We start from the raw sequence: 14440 nt of genomic DNA, 5'->3' as shown, positions 1-14440 counted from the left end.
ACAATTACATTTGAGGGTCTGAATCTTGGGAAATGCCCCCGGCCACCTCACCTGCTCCGATGGCTACAGTGAAGGCATCTCCACACGCAACCATGGTGAGCTTTGCGCCTTGCATCCCAGAGACCAGGTAGGGGACACGGCTGTTGCGACGAGTGCTAGTGCCAAGCTGGCCATGCTGGTTACTTCCAAATGTGTAACACTGTCCGGACACTGAGGAAATAAGAGAGCACCGAGAGGATAAGGAGATAAGTGCAGATATTCAATGCAGACGTTGAAAACAACTTGCCACTGACTGAAAAATGGTAAGGTGTGTCTCATGCAGGAGATTCTGTCTGTATCTTCACTGGAGAATGGAACAAGATTCAAACAGTGCCAGCAACAGACTATAGTGGTGAGCTTCTGTGTAATCTATCGCACACTTGTTTTCACAAAGATCTAAAAATGCTCCTATTAATAATGTGTAGGTTAAGCCCAATTAGCAAAAGAAAACAGTTAAAGATAAAATATACAAGGTTTCTGGCCTCAGTACAAGACTGGATCAAAGAAGAAGGTGCGGCTGAAGGACATTTGGGGCTCGCTGGCCGCTTACCTTGCACCAGAGGTAGCCGATGGTCACTCACTAGTGACTGAGAACTAAAGTACGGATCAAAATAGGCTTGTGTAAAACTGTCACTTATGAAAACAATGATCGGATTTCATTGAGGTGGAGGCATGAAAAAACATTCTATTTGTATAATTTATTTGATTCCATTCTGATAAACGGTAAATCCAAGTATGAGAGATGGAACATGGTCATGTGATTAAGTATGAATGATATGATATTTGCGAATGTAAAATAACCCATCTCCTGTCCAGATGAGTAAGTGTTCAGTTTAAGGCATATACACTCAGATAATGCTAACAAAGCTCTGTTGTTAAACATGAAGGAGGTGATTCTAACTTCGGCGGGCGGCGGAGGCCGCCCGCCAAAGTTCCCCCACCAAAATACCGCTCTGCGGTCGAAAGACCGCTGAGGGTATTTTGGGATTTGCCCTGAGCTGGCGGGCGGCCGCCAAAAGGCCGCCCGCCAGCCCAGGGCAAATCAACCTTCCCACGAGGACGCCGGCTCAGAATTGTGCCGGCGTAGTGGGAAGGTGCGACGGGTGCAGTGGCACTCGTCGCGTATTTCAGTGTCTGCATAGCAGACACTGGCATGGGCACTGCAGGGGCCCCCAGGGGCCCCGCGGCACCACCTACCGCCATCCTGTTCCTGGCGGGAGACCCGCCAGGAACAGGATGGCGGTAGGGGGTGTCAGAATCCCCATGGCGGCGGAGCGCGCTCCGCCGCCATGGAGGATTCTGCAGGGCAGCGGGAAACCGGCGGGAGACCGCCGGTTTCCCGCATCTGACCACGGCCGAACCGCCGCGGTCAGAATGCCCTGCGGGGCACCGCTGGTCTGTCGGCAGTGCTCCCGCCGACCCTGGCCCTGGCGGTCTCTGACCGCCGGGGTCAGAATGACCCCCGAAGACTAGAGTGAAGGCTGTTTCAATAGAAAAAGGTCATAGAATAGAAAAGATTATTACTTGGAAACGGGTTTTACAATTAAAAATTAAAACATTAATAAAATATAAAAGCTTCGAAAAATACATAAATAACACGATATATTTAATAAATTTAATTCAGATAAAATAAATGAAGAAAAAAATAGAGTTGGTAAAGCTCAGTTATAGCAAAGCTTGAACTATCTTATCTATAGGCATGCAAAATGCTGAATAAAATGAGCGATCAATGGGCAAGCCTATGCAGAGAAAACATAGACGAAAATGCTAGCATTAACACAGCCCATGAAAAAAAAACAAAAAATCACCGAATTCAAGACATGCCACAGCTTAAACATCAATCTTGAGTGACTGACATAAATCTATTTGTAGCAAATCAAAGCACTTTCTGACACTGATGCATATTCTGTGATTGAAACCTGCCTCTAGAGACTAAGGCATACCAACTCATGGTACTTGTGTTACTGGTCAGCAACATGTTCTTAAGGGGATCCTTCAAATGCTTTATACCTTTATACTGGAAAGAGCTAGCTCTGGCTCTCCAAGACAGAAAGTGAAATAAGTTAGTCACCGAATGCTAAGACATGCCACAACTAAAATATTAATCTTAAGGAGCTGTTCTCTTTACAGCAATGTCGAGGTACTTTATGACACTGTCCATTTTTTGCTGTTAGAACCCATATCTAGATACTCAAGGGTGCTAAACATGGAACATGCACTTCAAGGACCTTTTTAAGGACAGGGTGCACAGTCCCCATGTCCCCTGGTGTCCCGTGGCACAAACGGGGTCAGTGCTCCCTCTTACAATGAGCCACAAACTTGCAGTACCCTGGAGGCAGCGCATTTAGTGAACTACAGAGCAGCTGCTTCAAAGCAGGTCTGTGCTTCACAGTGCAAGCGCGTGCTGCCTGCACTTTAAAGAGAGGAGAGAGATCCCCCTGCAGGTGGATGCAGTAAGTAAATGAACCTGCCTGCAGGAGGATGTCTGGAGAGTCAATGGGACCCTTTAACCTCTCACAGTCTAATACAGCCCAGTCTTGTGTTCTGGTTTTAAGGCCCAAGTGAAAATCTAGTGCCTATGTATCGCCAGTCGGTCTGGTACAGCGCATTAGAGTAATCTGAACGCAGGTGTGGTCATATTTCAGTCTTTGTATTCTGCCTCCATGAGAGGGACGGGGGCCAGGGGTTGCAACATCATATCTAAGACCGTAGAGTCGATCTCCTCACTTTGTCTGTTCTCTGGTTTCACCAAAAACTTGTACTGTGTCCCCCTCATTGGTCTGCTATGGGCTTTTTCCACAGTCCTCATAGTTCTTCAGACCGCAGTGTATCATCCTCGGCTGTTGCCTATTTCTCTGCTTCCATTAGCCATGTGCTCTGAGGTGGTCCTTCAGTGGACCGTACATGCATCACTATCTCTCCAGGCATTCACCAGAGCAAAGTCAAGAAATATTTTGCCAGTTCTTTTCATTTTCTGCCAAGTTTATAAACTCGTCTCTATGTAATGTTCTCTGAAGGTCCATAGTTATATGGGCTGAAAAGAGAGTTATCACACGGCAGCCCCAAACCATATGCATAAAATCAACATCTAGATGAATACGTCTCGGTATGCGGGACGCTGTACCGAGGGTAGGTCCAGAATGTAGGACCATTAATCGCAAAAGATTAATTTAAGTCCACAGTACGTGTGTCCCAAGGAGCCTATTCTTAAAATAAGGGATGGGCAACCTGACTAGGTAATTACAATGTAAGTGACTGTTTCACCTTTGAGTTCAGGAGACTTAGATATTTTTGATTACTATATCGTTTTTTGGAGAAGATAATTTGTATTTGGTCCTGATGAAGCGTCAATGGATCCAGTGGGACCGTAAGGACGCGAAACATGTTGGCCTTGATATGTAGAGCCACTATGTAATTTATAGCTCCTCTCTATATACATATATTTGCTTGTTTCGGAGAGTCATTCGAGCATTGCACTCTTATTTGACCCTCACCTTTTCTTTTTAACCTTGGTCTTCATCCATCCTGTACTGATTAAAGTTTTTGATGTTTTGGTATGATGAATAACCAATTTTAACTGTTATATGCTCTCTCCATTTTTCCACTCCTAGCGTAAACTATCACGCTTACTCTAGTTGAGCAACACGGCATAAGAGCCCCCTTCGGGGAGCCCACCAAGCATTGCAGTGCCGGCTTGGTGAGGAGCACTTCCCGATGATGATGCTTGTCATCCATTGTGATGCATGAGGGCTCTTGCTCCTGATAGTTCAGGTCCCCTATTAAGCCAATGAAGTCTTGGAACAGTGTACCTTTATTTATTGTACGTCTCGGGCAACCCTTGACTTAAGTCCCCGTTATGATGTTCAATTTACCAGGGGTGAGGTAGATGGTATGCAAGTAATTAAATTAAGTGCACCGGAAACAAGTGTTTCTCGAGGCTCTGCTTGGATGTTCGAGTACCTGCTCCCATTACTTATCCTTGAAATGTCAATTTTTACTTCCTAGATACTTTGTAGTATGCTCAGAGTGCCCATGATAATTGCTAAAAGTGTTTTCTATAACCAGGACACTAGCCTGCATCCCCTGCCGTATGTAATGCGATCTGCGGTAGGTCATGAGTCACCAGTTTATTCTGTCATTCCAAATATCCCATATGGAATGTGCCACCACACAATTGAACTGTGTGTCCAGCAGCCCTTGTTCGGTGACTGTAGAGGCCAAACTTCTAAGAGAACAATTGGCATACAAATTGTCCACCGTTTCTATCCCTACAGCTGTCCATTCTCCTAGGTGTCTGATAGGGAAAAACCTGATTCTAAGAATGGGTAGTTCGACTATGGGTAATGTTGGGGTGTATAAAGGAATTCTGATGCTTTTCTGTCCGTTTCCAGCAGTGTATGACAATTCTGCGGAGTCTGGTTGGTCGTGTATCTGTATTCGTATGGCCAACAGGAGTGTGATCAACTTTCCTTCCCTGGCTTTCTCTCCAGTCTTCTCTTATTTCTTTGAAATTAAATTTGGCAAGTTACTTGGCCAGCCACTGCATCTAAGTGCTTGGTAGTATGCTTCAACCTCAGCAATTACAATCCCCATCCACACTATGAAGTAAATAAACACTTGTGAGAAATGTCTGCTCTCTCTACAATGTCTGCATTGGGCATGGTGGTGTGATGCCGTCCCCGACAGAGTCTCTCCCTCTGTGCCCATATGTCGATGGTACAGCCAGATGGAGAGAGCCCCAGAGTAGTATTTGGGAGATGCGAAAGACCAGTCCAGGGCACATGACCATTTAGAAAACCCAGCTCAACTTCAACCATGATGTGATATAATAGCCCTTCAGCAATTACAATCACCATTCACAAAAAAAAACCTGTGACGCCAGTCCACTCTAACTACTGCCGCAGTCAGGCATGTATATGCCATAACATTACACTATATTATGTCTGTACTAATGATATACTCACAATACCTGTCTTAACGATGTTGCTTTACTCACTTTACCTACTCTAACATTACTACTGAATTGTACTGTAACTACATTAAGGCTTCAATATTGATAGTCAGTATTTACTGCATTTTCGAAAAAATGTTTTCCGATTCTAGTTTCTCTGAATTGGTACTGTTTGAGATCTATTTTTACAAACCCATTGAAGTTCTCAGACAGAGAGAAGGGGGGTGGGGGGTTGGTGGTGGGAAGAGGCTGAAGATGGGCCCCCTCCCAGCTGGCTTAGCTGCACCCAAATGCCATTACTTTTTGCTTCAGCACGAGGGAGAAAGGTACAGTGCTGCACAAGGTAACAGATGTCACTCTCGGATTAAGTGTGTGCATTTGCTGTTTTTTTTGTATTCCCATAGTCTATAGTATCTGGTAATACCACTACTTTGGCAGAAGTATTCCTTTCAAGATAATTGGTACAGTTGTTTGTTGAAACTATTTACGAAAGTCATGAGCCTACCAAACAGTGCATGAGCTGTCTGTTGCGAGGCACGTACACAGAGGGGCTTGGTCCCACTCATTGCTTACCACTGGTTGGCTTTCCTTGTCACTCTCCTATGGCTGCTTCTTATTCGTGTTCCAGCTTGTCAATCTTGTGTTTCTCCTTCTGGCAAGCAAGAACATGTTTTTATTACAATATATATCCTAAATGTTGAAGGAAGTTGTTCACCAGTTCATTATCTCAAGTGTGACGGTGGTGTTGCAGAAAATGACAGCTATCTTCTGGCTTAGTTGTGAATAAATGAACTCCGATTTGGTGACAAAACCTAGCAGCACTTAGAGCGGAAACTAATAGCTCTACTGGGTTCCAGATTTCGTTGAAAGCCCTTCCTACAGTGCAGAGTCTTTTATGGCAGTGACCCAGCCTCCCTGCACACCAAATTCTACATCCACCAACACTCTCTTTCTAACAGTCCTCCACCACCTTACTACTTCAGCAGAGGTTGAGCTTCTTCTTTTCCCTGAAACCTCAGCTGAGTCCCCTTTGCAGAGCAGAGCGGGCACACCACGACAGTCTAAATCTCTTCTCTTCCCAAACCTATGACAGCAAACGAGGCCTTGAACAGGTAAGCTCCTAGAAGCAAACCAGTCTGCAGTGTTGTGCGTTCTATGTAGATTTAGTCAGGTAGGGCATATTTATACAGTCATGCTCAGAAACATGTCTCTGAGTATTGGTCTGAAGGGAATTGGATTTCCTCAATTAAAAAAAAATACATTTTTCTTAGGCCTTTTTTTATTGAAAACATTACAGGCATTATCCGACTGTCATTTTAAGCAGTATAGAGAGTGATTAACTTCAGAAGTAACATGGGTAACAATCAGTTACAGTCATATGACATGAGTGGTGGAATGCTATGTGGAATAACCATGAAAACGTAGGAAGAATACTATACAGGTATGAACACATTGGCATGGCGAAAGCACTAGGGGGTAGATGAATGGGAAGCTACTGAATGCCCTCCCTTGTTTTGTAGATTTTATTGTCTTTTCAGTTACTGATCCAACTCAGATGGGTAAATACAAAAAAAAAACTGCCTGAGTCATTTTTTTGGCATGAGCATGTGTGGTGCGTGCATCTACAAAATGACACAGCGTGTGCATCAAAGGCTAACTTCTAAACTTTAGCCACGTTGCACAGCATTGTGGATGCTGTGCAGCGTGGCTAAAAAATGTTGACAAATAGGTCACAAAGCCTTTGCCAATGCTTGTTTATTTTATTTAAGGGTTCTGCTGAAGTATTATTTGGACAATATGTCTAAAAGTGGTCAAACACTGACATTCAGATAGTTTTTAAAGTGGTCCAAACTTTTTAAGGACTCCTTTTTTAAGGGTAAGCGCAAAGCGCTCCGTCCCTCTTCTAATCTCTCTTTAGGGGGATTTTAACCACGCCCATGTTACGTCAGTCACTTTCATTGGTTTGTGGGCTTGCCTTTTAAAATCCGCTTGTTTTCATTAGTGAAAGGCATGCATACCTCAGGCCTTTTCTGGTGTTTAGCCCTCCTCGAGAGCACCAGTAAACTACTGGAAACATACGAGGCTCCATGTTTTCCGTATGGTTTCTGGACTACTTTTTCTCTTTATTTCGCAGCGCGATCATGCTGTGTTTTCCACAGTGAAATCACACTTGTTTTTTTTTTCATTTAATGTGGCAAGAAAAGTCCGGTTAGGAGATTACAACGATAATAGCTCTAACTCGACGTAATGCGAGACCCGTTGCATTGCAAATGCTTGTTCTTCACAGCGTTCTCTTACAAGCCAGCAGCAGCTCATATAAATGTATCACTATCACTGACCACAGGGAGGAGCCTCCCACTACTGGCTAACAAACTTTGCTGTAAAATGAACTTTGTGGTTGCTTTTGCTATGAAGTTAGTCGGGGCTCCTGTGCTGTGGGATTGTGAGGCAGTCAACACAAGTGATTGCTGCACTGACATAACAGGATACACAGGCTACGAGTATGTACTTCCAACAACGTGCCCCCTAACACGGTGGTTCTTAACCTTTTGACTTCAGTGGAACGCCCACTTAATTACTACTGGAACACAAGGACCCCCGCCTAAGTAATTACTATGATTTGAACTTTAAAACAGTACATGGAAACACATATATATAAAACAAATACACAAATTATGGCATATGTTTTTTAATTCACAAAGTGCAAAAGTTGACATTTTAAAGAAAAAGGGTTTTTCCAAAATGTAGTTTTAATTCTGAAAGACGGATCCATTTTGTTGTATCCTGCTTGTTAGATTACGCAATTATGTCATGGAATGCCACGGTCATGAGAGTTTCTCTGAAGTACAGTTAAGCCAGATGGGCCATGGCTGAGCATCTAACTATATCTGCTCCTGGTTGGGTCATTTATGTGTCCATTGAACTTCCACAAATCCTCTCCTAATCTACTGGTGTTGTCTACATGTTTCTGTATGCCAGCTTCCATCACAATCATGGTAGCGAGATTTAAAGGAGCCAGCGATGCGTATAGCTAATCTGCTCTGCGTGGATTTAATCAGTATGAGATAAGAACCTACTCTTCATAACTTAAAAAAGGGTGCTGCTTTCATAATTATGACTCAACCAGTGCCTTTCCTACTTGAAGCTCTATGATGAATAAGCAGCCCTGCAAAAGAGAAAAACTGCTTTTGGGAAACCCATTTCCTTTTTGCAGTGGTTCCCAACCTTTTGACTTCCGTGGACCCCCACTTTATAATTACTGGAACCCGGGCACCCTCACTAAATGATTATTGGAATCCGGGGACCCCACCCTAAACATTCTTGATGATTTGAACCGCAAAACAATACACAAAAAATACAGAAACAAGCATTCATCAAACACATACACAAAAGATAACACCTTTAATTTAATTTGCAAACAAATATAAATACATTTAAAATATGTAATTTCAATAGGCAGGTTGGAGCTTTTCTAAAGTTAATTGAGGTCACACATCGTCCATACTAAATTCTGTTTGACGCACCTGCACTGCTCCCACAATTAAATCTGAGGATACTAATTCAATTTTTAGCCTCCAATTTCAAATTCCTTGACATTTACAGTACATTTTAAAATTTCCCATTGTACATTTACCCACTTTATTTATATACACTTTGTTAATCTGTTAATATTATTTAATTTTCTTAGGAGTCGTGGACCCCCTGAGGAGCCATCGCGGACCCCCAGGTGTCCCCAGACCACAGGCTGGGAACCACAGCTTTGGTTGCCAGGTGGTTAGGAAATCGTCATCCCAGTACCCTGTAAGGTTATGTTATTGCTAAAATGAACTGGAAATTATTCCTGTGAGAGACTTCCAGTGAGAAATGTGCTCAGGATCACAGGGGTGTCTGGGGATAAACCAAAGTTACCTTCATGTCCAATGGGAAGTGGTTTTAATGTGAGATTTTTAACTGGGGTAACTCTGCCCAAGATAAAACTGCTGTGTGTCAGTTCACAGTAGTGAGTGTTCAATGAGAGGTTTTTTTAACAAGAAGGAAATCTGTTTCTGCTGTGTGGTAAGACTCATGAGAAGTTAACTACAGTGCTGCGTAATATTTCACATCACTATGTGCTAAGGAGTACAAGAAATGGTTAAAGATTATTGATTTTAGCGGTGACTAATGTTTGCGACAATTGTGTTAGAATTCTGACAATAAAATATCTCTTGGACATTGCACCTGAAGAGCACCTTGAGGTACCTCTCCTTTGGAAAGTTGATAGTGCGTCATTTCTAAAATACCAACGTTCGAGTCAGTGCTGTAAGACACTGCGTTTACGAAGTGCGTGCTTACTGATTGTCGGTGTGTCATCTCCTTTCCTCGCCAAGTGCTGGCTGTTGGATTGTGTGTGACGAAATGCAAAAAGGAAGTGTTCTCAAAGCCATCATGTCTTCTTTCACGCACAAATCCTCACATATCATTCATGGCCTACATTGTGGGCGGGGGCTGCGGTAGCTCATGCAGCTAGTTTGGCACAAAAAAAAATGTTAAAAAAGCAATCCTACCATTTGCTTTTATCGTCACCCGGTGGGAGCCTGCATCGTCCAGAGATAAGTTATTGGGTATCAATTTTTTTTTCTTCCCCCACTGACGTAGTTTGACTTCTAAAAAACTGCTATAGAACTTACAGGATTCCACGCTACATTTATTAGAAGTAGTTGAGCATCACTGACTTCTCTGTGCTAATTAAAGATTTTTCTGGTGCTACATTTATTAGAAGTAGTTGAGCACCACTTCTATGTGCTATTTAAAGATTTTTCTGGGGCTGGCTTAATGGCAAGTTAATCAAATTATATCAGAGCATCGCCAGTTTTAGGAAGAAGTTTCCTGCAAACACTTTGTATTTCTGCTTTATTAATGATTTAAATGTGTAGGGTGACTCAAAAGTATGTGTGTTAACATGTGTTCTTTGCGCTATTGCACCATTTAATGCCCAATGTTTTCTCTCAGATGGTCTTTTGTTAGCAAACAATATGATGTTCAAGAAAGTTTTCTTTTTTTCCTGATTGAAATTAAAGTATATAATAATTGTTCTTATCGGAAGAGTTTACTATGTTCTAGACTTTTTTATGCACTGCTTCTAATGTGCACTTTGTTGGAATATGCTGTAGCTCTTTTCCCCAACTTTGGGGGTGATTCTGACCCCGGCGGTACTAGACCGCCGGGGCCAGGGTCGGCGGGAGCACCGCCAACAGGCTGGCGGTGCCCCGCAGGGCATTCTGAACCGCCGCGGTCAGAAGAGGAAAACCGGCGGTCTCCCGCCGGTTTTCCGCTGCCCTTCTGAATCCTCCATGGCGGCGCAGCTCGCTGCGCCGCCATGGGGATTCAGACACCCCATACCGCCATCCTGTTCCTGGCGGTTCGCCCGCCAGGAACAGGATGGCGGTATGGGGTGTCGTGGGGCCCCTGGGGGCCCCTGCAGTGCCCATGCCAATGGCATGGGCACTGCAGGGGCCCCCGTAAGCGGGCCCCACAAAGAATTTCACTGTCTGCTTTGCAGACAGTGAAATTCGCGACGGGTGCAACTGCACCCGTCGCACCTTCCCACTCCGCTGGCTCCATTCGGAGCTGGCTTCCTCGTGGGAAGGGTGTTTCCCACTGGGCTGGCGGGCGGCCTTTTGGCGGTCGCCCGCCAGCCCAGTGGGAAACCCAGAATAACCGCAGCGGTCTTCTGACCGCGGTGCGGTATTCTGGAGGGGGGAACTCTGGCGGGCGGCCTCCGCCGCCCGCCAGAGTTAGAATGACCCCCTTTGTCTTCTATTGAATTAAATACACTTCATGCAGGTTTTTGCAGTATTTTCATTTTCCTGTTTTTTTGTCCACTTTCAGGCTGGATGTTATTTCCTTATGGTATCGATATGGTCGAATGTACTAGTACATGGTTAGAAGTGCCAATACTAGAATTGTTTGCAACCTATTGGTGAGATGTGCTTGGTGTGTGTGTCTGTTACACCATGTTTATTCCATTCTCCCTGAGTGGTTGAGAAGTTGTTTGACTTGTGTTGAACCCTGTTCTGTGTCATTCTCCTTCTGTGGCAGAGAAGTTGCTTGGGTTTTGTTGAACTCTGTTTCATGGGTTGTATTGAATCCTGTTCCGTATGATTTTCCCACAGTAGCTGCGAAGTGATTGGGTTATGTTGAACCTTGTTTCATATGGGTTACGTGTACCATGTTCCATTGGTTGTGATGAAAACTATTCCGTAAACATTTGCAACAGTCCTTCCTGAGTGGTTAAGTATATGTTTTTCATATTGTATTATAGTCCAGGGAGACGGGATAAGTGTGTGGGTCGAAAGATACCTGTTGCTAAAACACAAGATGCCCTTACAGGGGATGAGTGTGTGGGGTTAAAGATACCCTTTGTTATATCACAAGATGCCCTTTTAGGGTAGTTGAAAGTTTCCCAATGCTAAAACATAAGATGCCCTTTTGAGGGTTAAAATATATCACATACCTGTTTCTATGTTTTTTGCAGTTTCCTTGGTGGGGTGAGGGGTTGTGTCAGTGTTTGTGTGAAGTGTGGTACTTAATGTTTGGTATTCTATGTTCTAAAACTGTGTTACACTTAACTGGCCAACTGTCGTCGTTTCGTGGGGGTCTTGACTGTGGCATGTCTTTGTGATGTCCTTTTTACATGCACATTTGATGACGTTGTGAAATGTTGCACAGTGTGGTAGTTTTGCAGTCTGCGTTTTCAAAGTGCTTCTTAAGGTAGGAGGCATTGTTTTTTGTTTCTAAAGGAGTGAGATATGTATTATCCTGCTTGTCAGATTACTCAATGATGTTATGGAATTGCAGGGTTAGTGGAGTTTTCTGAAGGGCGGTTGAGCCAGACAACCCATGGCTGAGCCTCTAACTACATTAGCTTCTGGTAGGGTCATTTATTTATCCATTCAGCTTCCACAAATCCTCTTCTAGTCTACTGGTATTGTCTGTGTATTTCTACATGCCAACCTGCGTCACTACACATATGCTAGAGTCTACCTTATTTCTCATTCCATTTCACTTCTAATGCATGCTCCCTTTTTGTCAGGGTATACCAGTGCAACTTCAATTAAGGCCACCAATCATCCATACTAGGTTCTGTTTACTGTACCTAGGCTTCTCCAACATTAACATACGGATGCCACATATTTTTTTCAGAATTCTTAAATTCCTTCACATTTACAGAGCGTTTTAAAAGTAAGTTTTTCTTATTTATATATATTTCGTTTATTAATCTGCTAATATTTCATTTTGTAACCAGTCACAGACCCCGGAGTAGGCACTGTGGGCCCAAAGGGGTCTGTGGTCAGCGGGTTAAGAATTGCCCTAACACATCGGTTATCCCAGCTACAGTTAAGGGTGCATGTAAGCACACCGAGCTATGCTTGCTTCCTTACTCAAGACATCTGGCGATACTGCTAAAAGTAACGCATGCTTCTGAGACACCTGTACCAAATGAGGTGTAGTGCCTGCAGCATCACTCTCTCACTCCCATTGCTTCTACCACAAGAAGAACCCTTAGATTTAAACATGAATTGAGCTCCACAGCCCTCCCACTGACTGCGCCGGGTTGTCCAAGTTACAAATGCCGACCTTTAACAAGCATTGGCAAAGCCAATAGATCTCACCTATGCAAGAGCTATTGGCTTTGCCAATGTGTTTTAGCCATGTTTTGCACCAGCGTGGCTGCTGTTCAGCCTGGCTAAAATTTAGTGGAATAGAGGAGAGTTGCATGGAGTGTCGTAGAGTGGGATGGCAAAAGGTGGAGTAGAGTGCTGTAGAGTGGAAGGCAGAGCGTGTTGTGTATTGGAGTGGATAATGTGGAGTTGCATAAGATTGCATACACTGGAGTGGCACAAAGTAGAGTGGACTGGAGTAGAGTGCACTGGCATACAGTGTCGCAGAGTATAGTAGCGTAGACTGCAGTTGCATTGAGTGCAGTCGCATTGAATTCAGTGGCATACAATGCAGGGTCGTAGAATGCAGTCACGTAGATTAGAGTGGTGCATAGTAGAGTGCAGTGGCGCAGAGTGGAGTGACGTAGAGTGGAGTAGAGTAGAGTGGCATGCATTGGTATTGAGTAGAGTGGAACAGGGTAGAATAGAGAGGCATAGTGTGAAGTGGTGCAGAGTGCAGTGCCGTAGAGTGGAGTGGTGCAGGGAGCAGTGGCGTGGAGTGGTGTAAAGTGGAGTGGTGCAGAGTACAGTGCAGAGGTGTGAAGTGGTTTAGAGTAGAGTGGAGTGGCGTAGAGTGGATTATTGGTGATGTGGTAGCACACTGCCAATAAAGACAACACATTTTCAATTGAAATGACCATTACATTTGCAGAGACATATAGCTTTACTAATACAACTATATAGAGCACAGATGGAAATGTGTGGAAATTGCATTACCTAGTTTAATGATTCATTTTGATTATATTAAAGTATTTGTTTCCAACACACTTGAGAAATAACAAAAAATTTGCTTCATTTGTACATTCAAAATTCTGATATAGTCTGAAATACTTACACAGTTTTTTAAAATGTTGTAGTGTGCTAGAAACAAAATCTTTCTTACCCCAGTATCCAGCAAGATTGTCACATAAATCCTCTCACACTGAAGTCAGAGAAAGAAAAGTAAACAAGCGCCCTTGGTGGACTGCGCCTGACATTTGACCTCGGTCTCTGAATGCACAGCAAATGTGATGAGATAAGAACAAGATTTAAAGGCCTTTTTAACACAAAGCAAGTTTGTGGAAGAATACAGAAAACACGGTTTAGGCTACAGGAGGAACAAGCTCAACCTGTAGAGCCAAAAGAAAATAAAGCCAGCAAATGCAAGGCCAGAAAGTGTTAGTTGCAAACCACAAAGCCAATGGTAATCAACAAGCAGAAAGCATTCTTAGGTTAACATTCTCAAAGTCCCCCAAGATATATTTGGCAAATCAGACAGCTGCGTTGTCTGGTAGACTGCAACCTAAAAACTACTGTAAAATTATTTTGCTAAACCATTATATCTACAGGACGATCTTAAAAAAAAAAGGGTGACTGTTTATCTTCTGGCATGAACACCCACGTGCCTCTGGCTTGTGGAGCTCTGTATGTCCACCTCAAGCCACAGTTTGATGTCCACCAAGTTAAACGTGCTTTCAAAACTACTGGCAATGCACATTCCTCCTGGAGGCACTTGATAATGACAAAATATGCAAAAAGCATAAAACTACACACAGCTAAAATATTGCACGTTGTTAGTCATTACAAAATCTTCAGGGTTGTACCCAATGCACTGCAATTACGATTATCGCAAAAGTACCAAACAATGCGCTACATTGGAGCCACCAACATTAAATTAACAAAGATATATAGAACTGGGTCCTTGTATTAGAACCCTGCATGTATGACATCAGCAACCCTGAAGAAATGACACTAGAAAGCACTCTTGGGC

At 43.5% G+C, this 14440-nt stretch overlaps 1 protein-coding gene across 1 annotated transcript in view; it reads right to left on the bottom strand.

Moving 5' to 3' along the window:
• The window catches only part of NEK8 (NIMA related kinase 8), a 154539-nt gene that overhangs the window by 12900 nt on the left and 127199 nt on the right, over positions 1–14440 (bottom strand). Inside the window, exon 13 of the mRNA XM_069226202.1 lies at positions 52–210. Within this exon, the coding sequence (XP_069082303.1) occupies positions 52–210 (159 nt within the window). The remainder of the gene's footprint in view (positions 1–51; positions 211–14440) is intronic.

Source organism: Pleurodeles waltl, chromosome 3_1 (assembly GCF_031143425.1).
Source record: "Pleurodeles waltl isolate 20211129_DDA chromosome 3_1, aPleWal1.hap1.20221129, whole genome shotgun sequence".
Classification (NCBI taxonomy): domain Eukaryota; kingdom Metazoa; phylum Chordata; class Amphibia; order Caudata; family Salamandridae; genus Pleurodeles; species Pleurodeles waltl.
This window is presented reverse-complemented; position numbering and strand designations above follow the sequence as displayed.